This window comes from Oryza glaberrima, chromosome 7 (assembly GCF_000147395.1).
Source record: "Oryza glaberrima chromosome 7, OglaRS2, whole genome shotgun sequence".
Classification (NCBI taxonomy): Eukaryota; Viridiplantae; Streptophyta; class Magnoliopsida; order Poales; family Poaceae; genus Oryza; species Oryza glaberrima.
The window spans coordinates 14,198,531-14,209,088 of NC_068332.1; the positions used below are offsets into that span (position 1 = coordinate 14,198,531).

At 43.6% G+C, this 10,558-nt stretch overlaps 1 protein-coding gene across 1 annotated transcript; it reads right to left on the reverse strand.

The window, feature by feature from the left end:
* Positions 1-671: 671 nt before the first annotated feature.
* LOC127780459 (disease resistance protein RGA5-like) lies at positions 672-3,912 on the reverse strand. The gene is made up of 2 exons (XM_052307365.1): positions 3,083-3,912; positions 672-2,816 (listed from the first exon to the last, which is right to left on the reverse strand). The coding sequence occupies exons 1-2, from the start codon at positions 3,910-3,912 to the stop codon at positions 857-859; spliced, it is 2,790 nt and encodes a 929-aa protein (XP_052163325.1). The 3' UTR covers positions 672-856.
* Positions 3,913-10,558: the final 6,646 nt, after the last annotated feature.

A 10,558-nucleotide genomic window follows, 5' to 3' on the forward strand; every position in this document is an offset into this window, starting at 1 on the left:
CCTTAGTCAATTAATCTTGTGTAACAAACATCCTTACACACGCACAATGTTAAAAAAAACTGCAAATTTTAGTACAATTGAGTGTGACTTTTAAATTTCTTTGTTTTTCATTTACTACATTAATCTAGATGCATTTTTATGCTTATCTAGGCTATATTTTATTTTACCAAAAATGTTATAATTTTTTTATTAGCATGATCTACAATAAAGTACCAATTCTTCAGAAAAGTAACTTGAGTTGTTTCAACCCAAAAAAAAATCGACATGTAAGATGTTGAATGTTGATATACAAGTTAAAAAATGAGGTTGATAGGTAAGGAAAAAAAACAATTACTAACAAACGGATGCCCCCTTATCCAGTACAAATGATATCCGCCACACCAGAAATGTTTTTGAACATTTCATCTTGCTTTTCTCTATAGTCTAAATATTGAGTCAACTGGAGTTATAAATGACTGTTTTTAGGCTGGTGGTCTAATTGTCTAGTGCTAGTCTAGCTGAACTAAATTGTGGTCCTGAACTTTTAAAAGTTTAACTGTGGTCAGACCACAAGGAGGGTCTTCAAGTTAACTCAGGCTTGGTAGTTTGATTTTTTTTTCTTTTTTGATTTTTGTAACCGTTCTCTCCCTTTGGTTATTGAACAAATATATGCAAGAAAGATTAATTGGAACATCCATTTAAATGAAATGAAGTCTTTGGACCAAATCATTGCCAAACCTCAAGCCCTTTAATTTGATACTGCTGAAAGAAATTACAGGAGCAAAGCTATATATGGAAGTGAAAAATAGATGTAACAATTGAGATCACAGCAGCAGTATGTGCATCAGTTAGCAAAAAAAAAAAAATTTATTCTTCATCACAAGGGTGCATATCGCCTATCAATCTGCAGCTTGGGACAATTAGGGATCGTGTCAACAGAAATCATAATGGCATTCACTGCAGCTTCAGCCTCCTCAGCGGTCAAGCCATAACAGTTAATATAGGCATACACCTTGGTGAGGCAGTAGAGATGCTGAATCCCAAAATCAAAGCTGCCATCCCAAGACTTCACTTGAAATGCACTGATCAGGATATGAAGGTACTCGAGCTTTGCCATAGATCCTGCCTCAAAAACCAATCCCATATGATAGCAGTGAATCTTAAAGAATGTTAGAGATTGGAATCCTTGGCTACTGATGGTGAGCTTCTCTTTAGGGGCCTCATCGGAGAATAGGTATAGAGTGAGGAGAGAAGGTATGCTTCCAAGCATCCTCAGATCTTCTTGGTTAATTCTTTTGACATATATATGCAAGTACTGAAGGTTTGCAAGGGATTCAGTCCAGTTTGGTATCCTGGAAATGGGATGCCATCGACCAATGTATAATTTCCGGAGTCTACAAGGAGCAAGGGTCCACAAATGTAGTGAGAAATCGTCTTCCTCGTCATGTCCATGGATATCAAGAGAAAGAGACTCAAGGTAGCATGTGCCTAGCTTGGTGAGAGAAATGGCCAGATTTTCCTTGTAAGTTTCTGCATTTCCTTGAAAGTCGACGTAGTTCCAAACTACCCTCAACACCCTTAGACTGGAGATCTTTCCTATCTCTTGCAGAAATGTTGAAGGATACATGAAAACAGAGAAACCTGTTAGCTCTTCCAATGCTTGCATATTTCCAATTCCATCAGGTAGTTTAACATGGCAATCAACAATCAGATGCGCCAACCGTTGAAGCTGAACAATTGCTGAAGGCAATTCTTTCACATGAGTTGATCTGATGTCTAATGTCTCCAGATATTGAAGTTCCCGTATCTGACATGGCAGATCACTTATATCTGTCCCTTTGATGTTCAGATACCTCAACTGAATTAGTCTTCCTATACTTTTAAGATCATGGTTTTTCAATCCACTACAATTTTCAAGGTCCAACACACGCAGACCATAAAAACCCAGAAGAGGAGGCACCTGTCCAGCGTGCAAAAATGTCGTCAATGACGGGACATGGGATCTGAGCAGGTATGTTGGCATTGTGACACTTCCTTCACTGTTTTTATGGAATGATAGGCGACGAATCTTGCCAGTTGGAGTAGATGTGAGATCTGAAGCACCAACCATAGTAACAAAATTTTCTTCATTTGATCTGGACACGACGAAATCAAGGATGGTATCGTGCACTCGGCAAGCATGCACCTGACCATCATCCTCTATGTCTACTGGCTGGAGCAAGCTCCTATTGATGAGCTCATTGAAATAATTCTCTCCTATCTCATATAGGCTTTCCCCTTGTTTTGCATGAATGAATCCTTCAGCAATCCATCTACCTATTAGACGCTCTTTCTTTATCACATAATCTTCTGGAAATATACTCAAATACATTAAACATGTCTTTAGATGATGAGGAAGATCAAAGTAGCTGAGAGATAAAACCCATGCCATTGTTTCAATATCTGGACTGTTTTCTTGTGTATAATTAATTCGACTTTTCACCTTATCCCACTGGTCTAATGATTTTGGTTTGGTAGCCAGCAAACTTGATATAGAAATAATAGCCAATGGTAAGCCACCGCACTTTCTCAATATGTTATTGGCAGCTTCCCTCAATTGAGGAGGGCACCTTTCATCAGAATTGAAAATTCTTCTGAAAAACAATCTTTTGGAGTCAGTAGCACAAAGAGCTTTCATTTCATATACTTGATCACCATAAGAGCAGCAGCAAGATTTAGCTATTTCATTTATACGTGTTGTGGTGACTATTCTGCTACCTTGACTGTTCTTGACCAATGCACACTCAATTATTCTCCAAGTTTGTGCATCCCATATATCATCAATGACAAGAAAATATCTGTTTCACATGACTTTTAATTATCAACCAAGGATGTATTGATACAGAAAAGTTTGTTCCAAAAAGCAATAGAAAGGGAACATCATTTGAGCCTGTATTGTTTCTACAACTTATCTTCTAAGGATGCTAATTGTATCGTTTCTACATTTCGGTACCTCAATACTTAAAAGGCACCAAAATTAATAGTAAAAGAAATTGATTAATTTATGCTCCTTTTGTCGTAAGAAAACATTGGTTCTAGAATCCAAAACTGAAACCCAACATACCTTTTATCCTGGAGGTATTCTCTTAGCTTGTTGATTAAGTGATGTTCATCAGCCAATGCACCACCAATGGCCCCGGAAACATCAGAGAGGATTTTTGCCAGAACATGCTTCACGTCAGGATTTTGCGAAACGGTCACAAAAGCGCTGCAATCAAACTGATTTTTAACTTCAAGGTAAACTTGGTTTGCAAGTGTGGTCTTGCCCAAACCTCCACACCCAACGATCGCCATTGTTCTGAGCCGTTGTGAGATGCCTCCTTGCGTATCCATTAGCCATTTGATGATCTTATCCTTTGGTCCATCGATTCCAACAAGTCTCTCCGCCTCCGTGTAGAGAGCGGACAATCGAGGATCAACTGATCTAGTTCTAGAACCGGAGGCATCTCTGTGCAGATGTGCTTCAGAGCTCATGCTGGAGATGTTCATCGTGTCGTACCTTCTGTACCGATCGCTCTCGTCCATGACACGAGCCTTCAGCTCTTGTATGTGCCCGCTGATCCGATGCGACAACTGTAGCCCCTTGATTATCCATGCCATCTTCTTGATGACCCCGGCTTTCCCGGTTAGGGAGCCGAGGTGATGCACGAAGAGGTCGATGCAATCCTCGATGTCGTAGGTCATCTCCCGCACCCTGTCCCTCCACTCCTTTGTCTGGGCATCGATTTCCTCCATGTCTGCGAGCCTCCGAAGCATCGAGTTCATGCTGCGAAGCTCGCTCTCGAGGAACCCGATCTCCCCCCTTAACCCTTTGAGAGATTTGTGTTCGCTTCCGAGCAGGTCATTGAGCTTGAAGAGAAGAGAGTTCAGTGCCCCGGTCAGAGCGCTTACCATGGCTCCCTCCATATTCGCTGCTGAGCTGAGATATTCTGCAGGTAGGCACAATGCATGTTATGGTGGTGGTCTGTTAGAGTTGTCCTAGCAAGTGCTACCATATGATTACTAGAAGAGACTATGCAAGTCTCTCTTCTTCAGATGCACACCATTTCCAGCCTGTTTGACCAGAGAGCCCTGGTAGCTTTTGCAAACACGTTATTGCTAACGTTTCTTTAGTGTTGTTGACTTTGGACAAGTACATATTTGGTACCCAAAAACTTAGCTTAATACGCCTCTAGATTGGTGCATGATTAACTTAACAATTTTCTGTTTTCTGTTACACGCATACAGTACAAGATAAAATTAACAGATATACTTTAGGGAAAGTGGAGGATCTCCTTTAGAGTGGACTCAAGGAATAACTAGTGCAAGATGTTAAATGTTAGGAGTTGTTTATTCTTTCCATTATTAGAAAAAAAATGTTGCCTTTTTGTACCTCTGCCTGCCTAAGTACTTAGCATTTACTGAAGCCCTAAATGGTCAGAGAAAGAGAGAGAACCATGGCTTTAAAAGGTCACAAAAGGCATGCATACTACTACACATTATGAATGGTGTTTGGATCAGGGATTTAACTTTAGTCTCTGTATTTAGACAATAATTCAGAGTATTAAATATAGACTACTTACAAAACTAATTACGTAAATAAAAGCTAATTTGCGACATAAATTTTTTAAGCCTAATTAATCCATAATTAGATGTAGTATCACATAGGCTCAATAGATTTGTCTCGCGAATTAGTCCAAGATTATGGATGGGTTTTATTAATAGTCTACGTTTAATATTTATAATTAGTGACCAAACATTCGGTGTGATAGGAACTTAAAAATTTTAGTCCCATCTAAACAGGGTATAAGATGCTACTAGTTGCAAGCATAGTGAAAATAACCGGACCAACAGTCGAATCAGTAGTGCTTTCATTGGTTCACCAGTCTGACTGGTGCGTCAAAGCTCAACCGCGAAACAATGTTTTAATATATGTATTTATATTTACCACAACTAACAAGCAGTTGCTCATGTGGTCACTGTAGGGAGTTTGCAATCTATCCTCCACAACCTATTTTTGCACCGATGCTCAAAATATGGCCTTTCAACGCTAGTTTGGGGATTCGGATCCTCTGCATTAGAGAAGCTAATGCAGAGGGTGGCATTAGCTCTAATCCTGTCCATCCATCTCCTCTGGATTAGATAAGGCAAAAATGAAATACTCCCTCCGTCTCACAAAATATCGAATCCTAGAAGCCCGAGGCACTTTTAGTCCAAGCGGTGAAAGACCAAAACACCCCCATCAAGTACAACCATGTTTAGCACTTTTGTTTCGAAAAAAAAAATCCCTATGAAGGTACACTAAATCATTCCCAGCCCATTCCTCGATACCCAGGCCTCCCACCACCGGATGTTCGCCGTCGATGCATCACTGAGTAATGGTGTCGCCTGCATTTGACGATGACGCCAAATACCAAACGCATCAACACCAAAAACCAGCAAGCCTTTGCTGTCGCTGCATCGTGCATGAAGCCGTGAACTAGCAAGTACAAGGAACATAGAAGAACCAAGAACAGAGAAGAACCAACAACAGAGAAAAAGAGATGGTACAAGAACTAGCAAGAACCCTGACGCATGAACTAGCAAGAACCCCGACAACGCTGCGTCCGCTCGTCGTCGCCGCCGCCGCCGCCGATGCCGCGTCCGCTGGTCGCCGCCGCCGATGAGGCCGCATCCGCTTGTCACCGCCGCCGCTGCCGATGCCGTGTCCACTGGTCGCCGCCGCCGACGAGGCTGCGTCCGCTCGTCGTCACCGCCGTCGCCGATGCCGCGTCCGCTCGTCGCCGCCGCTGCTGATGAGGCCGCGTCCGCCTGTCGCCGCCCCCGCTCTTGCCGATGAGGCCGCGTCCACCTGTCGCCGCCGCCACCGCCGCCGACGAGGCCACGTCCGCCTGTTGCCGCCACCGCCACCGCCGACGCTGCGTCCGCCGCCGTGTGATGGTGGAGCGGGAGAAGGCGGAGGAGTAGAGGAGAGAGAGATGGGGAGAACCGCCTGGGTGGGAGAGGATAAGGATTGAGCGGTGTGAACGCGAGGAGAGAGAGGCTGTGGGCCCATCGATGTACTCTGAGACGACGTTTCTCATTTTGTGCGCAGGAGTCGGTTTTTTTGGACAAACTCCCTCCCCTAGAATTTGACTTTTTTTGGGACGGAGGGAGTAGGCCTTAAGGGGAAGAGCAGCAGGCCCAGGTTGATTTTAGGCGCCAAAACCTTGGCAGCAGGACTCCTTTTTCCTCCAATTTCTACAGACTTGCTTCCTACGAGTCTTTTCATTTTCTCTCTCTCATGCCATACCTCTTCCAATTTCTCTCAACACTGAAGTGGATCTATGAAGATAAATGAACAGGAGATGGATAGAAGTACGATCAACCAAAATTTAGAGAGGTAAGTGAAGATCGCTGCTTGCATCTATTTTTTTATGGTTTTCTTGGCTTCCAGTAACAAATATTGAGGGATATTTCTCTCTCTCATGTGTTATACTTATCTCCCAATTTCTCTTAGCGCCAAAGATGCTTCCACAAATATGAGCTAATAGGAGATGGAGGAAAGTAGGATCAACCAAAATGCAGAGAAGTAAGTGAAGGTTTGTTGCTTGCATTTATTCTTATTATTTCATTGGTTTTCAATAGCAGTTTTTGGGGCATATTCCAATCAAACATATGTCACAGATGGTTTTCTTATTTAATTTATTTGTAGAATGGATAGCACACCATGTGTAGACGAGGAAATTTTGGGTTAGCTATGGTGGTAAGATTAGCTTTGATGCTAGCTAGGAAGCAGTATAATAACAAAAGTGCAATAGATGGGCCCATGTAGATGGTTTGTTTGCTCAAGTGCTGGTTATCGAGGGAAACATAGAACAGATTATCTAACCAAAAATCCCCTAGTAGAGACAAGAACTGGCTGCAATGTTTGTATGGGAATAACATTAAACAGAGTTGAAGGAAATTATGAGCTATATGATTTGGTGACTGAACACAACCACATCCTTCAGTTGCTAGAAACATGCCATCTAATGCCATCACAACATTCGAAGAGTCGTGAGATAGGGGAGCGTCCTCTTTGGTGGCGACGCGGCAAGTGACGGGTTCTCCACGCATGCACGAGAGAGTGCCGCCTTATCCGGCGGCGACACGATAGGCAGCCACAATGCTCTCAGCGCTTTCTCCGGTGGCGGGATACCTGAGTCTTGCAATGGTAAGTGGATGTTGAGGTATGTCAGGACTGTTGGAATTAATGGATGGGCCTTAGCCCACTCGAAGATTAATCCTTTGGAAAATCACAAAAGCCCACCTTATGGGATGGCATGCATGTGGAGTTTAGTACCACCTTGCTTATTCTAGGAGAGGGGGACCTCCTTAAAAGGGAGGATGCCCTCCTAGCCACTTGAAGCATGTGCGGTGGAGAGAAGAGGGGGAACACGCGTGCGCTCGCTCGCCTGGCCTGGCAGGCGACGCGCGCATGACGTACGCGTCGAATGGTCCGCAAAATTGGTTCCTCACCCTTGCGCAGATGCAGCCTCCTTTTGCAGTTTTGTTTTGCTGCAGGAAAATTCGGATTTGTTTTCTTGGAAACATTCCGAAAAATCCGGTGCGTGAAAACGGCGTGGAGTCCGGATAAGTTACGCGCGACTTATCCGGTTCGGTTACGCGGAGTGGAGATCGTGCGGGCGCCCTGATCAAGCGATCTATCTCTATATAAACCGAGCCGCTGCCTTCACGCAACACACGCGAAATCAATCTAGGGTTTACCTCCTCCTCTATGTTGCGCTGTCGCTCGTAGACTACTCCATCCCGCTTGCCGGCATGCACCGGCGATCGGGAGAGCAGGTCTTCGGAGCCTCTGCCTTCGACGTCCTGCACCGGGAGAAGGCGGCAATAAGGTTTTTGGGAAGCGCTTAGCGCGACTGCTCCTTGTTCGTCTGCGACGGCTGGCCTTCCTCTCTGCTCGCGTGCTGCGCGCCTTCGTCGACGCTCGCAACCGCGAGTAGTTCCTGCCGAGCAACCGGTCTTTCCACTACCTTGGTACGTGTTCGACATGTTGCGCATATTTGATCTGTTCATGTTTTACTGCTTAGTTTACATGTGTAAATCTAATGATGCGTTAATGCTAGTATACATCTGCAATGCCATGATTTATTTATGGAATATATTAAATCATTATATGCCTATAATCTCAACAATCCAAAAACCTTATTGTAGGCGCTGTGATTTTACTATGGCTGGTTTTGCCGATGCATTGAGGCCGGATAAATTTACTGGTGTGCACTTTAAGAGATGGCAGATCAGGGTCACTCTGTGGCTGACAGCTATGAAATGCTTCTAGGTGAGTACTGGCAAGCCTATGGGCGTTCTTAATGCTGATCAGCAGAAAGAATTCGATGAGACCACTACTCTCTTTGTGGGATGCATTCTTAGCGTGCTTGGCGATCGTCTGGTTGAGGTGTATATGCATATGACCAACGCTAAGGAGTTGTGGGATGCACTGAATACTAAATTTGGTGCTACTGATGCTAGCAATGATCTGTATATCATGGAGCAGTTTCATGACTACAAGATGGCTAACAACCGTTCTATAGTCGAATAGGCTCATGAGATACAAACCATGGCTAAGGAACTCGAACTCCTTAAGTGTGTCTTACCTGACAAATTTGTGGCTAGGTGCATTATTGCGAAACTACCTCCATCTTAGAGAGGTTTCGGTACTGCACTCAAACACAAGAGACAGAAATACTACGTTGAGGGGTTGATAGCGTCTCTTGATGTTGAGGAGAAAGCTCGGGAAAAAGATGCCGCGTCTAAGGGCAATGGTGGGCAGTCCACTACCAATGTTGTGCACAAGGCCCAAAACAAGAGCAAGGGGAAATACAAAGATCAGCAAACCACCAACTTCAAGAAGAAGAAGAACAACAACAATAATCCTAATCAGGATGAGAGGACTTGCTTTGTGTGTGGTCAACCTGGCCATCTGGCCAGGAAGTGTCCACAATGCAAGGGGATGAAGGCACCTGCAGGGCAGACCTCTAAGTCTGCTAATGTGACTATTGGCAACACTGGAGATGGAAGCGGATATGTTAATTTACCTACTGTTTTTTCAGTTAATCAGTCTACTAATTGGTGGGTTGATATAGGGGCCAATGTATATGTTTGTGCTGACATCTCATTGTTTTCTTCTTATCAGGTCGCACGGGGTTCCACCGTCCTAATGGGGAATGGGTCACATGCTTCTGTTCATGGTGTTGGCACGGTAGATCTGAAGTTTACTTCGGGAAAGATCGTGCAGCTGAAGAACGTGTAGCATGTCCCTTCTATCGATAGGAATCTTGTTAGTGGCTTCCGTCTGACTAGAGACGGATTTAAGTTGGTTTTTGAGTCTAATAAAGTAGTCATGTCTAAACATGGATATTTTATTGGTAAAGGTTATGAGTGTGGAGGCCTGTTCCGTTTTTCCCTTTCTGATTTCTGCAATAAGTCTGTGAACCATATTTGTGGCAGTGTGGATGATGAGGCTAATGTATGGCACTCATGTTTATGTCATATTAATTTTGGCTTGATGTCTTGGCTTTTCAGCATGTGTTTAATTCCTAAGTTTTCCACTGTCAAAGGTTCTAAGTGCCATAGTTGTGTGCAATCAAAGCAACCTCGCAAGCCTCACAAGGCTGCTGAGGAGAGAAACTTGGCACCTCTAGAACTCCTACATTCAGATCTTTGTGAAATGAATGGGGTGTTGACGAAGGGTGGAAAACGATATTTCATGACGTTGATTGATGATGCTACTAGATTTTGCTATGTGTACTTGTTGAAAACGAAAGACGAGGCTCTAGACTATTTTAAAATTTATAAGGCAGAAGTTGAAAATCAACTTGACAAAAAGATAAAAAGACTTAGGTCTGATCGTGGTGGAGAGTTTTTCTCAAACGAGTTTGACTTATTCTGTGAGGAACATGGCATTATACATGAGAGGATGCATCCCTATTCTCTCGAGTCTAATGGGATTGCCGAAAGGAAGAACCGCACATTGACTGACTTGGTGAATGCCATGTTGGACACTGCGGGACTACCTAAGGCATGGTGGGGGGAGGCATTGTTGACCTTGAATCATGTGTTAAACAGAGTTCCTAACAGAAATAAGGACAAAACACCATATGAGATATGGATTGGGAGAAAACCATCACTTTCTTACTCGCGCACATGGGGGTGCTTGGCGAAAGTCAATGTACCAATAACGAAGAAGCGCAAACTTGGACCTAAGACTGTGGACTGTGTCTTTCTGGGATATGCTCACCACAGCATTGCCTATAGATTTTTAATAGTTAAATCTGAGGTACCTGACATGCATGTTGGTACAATTATGGAGTCTCGTGATGCTACCTTCTTTGAGAGCTTTTTCCCAATGAAGGATACACATAGTAGTTCTAGTCAACCTTCTGAAATAATTCCCAGTTCAATCACACCACCAGAACAAATTGAACATATACATGAACATATCACTGAGGAGGATGACAGTGAAGCTCCTCGAAGGAGTAAAAGACAAAGGACGGCTAAGTCCTTTGGTGATGATTTC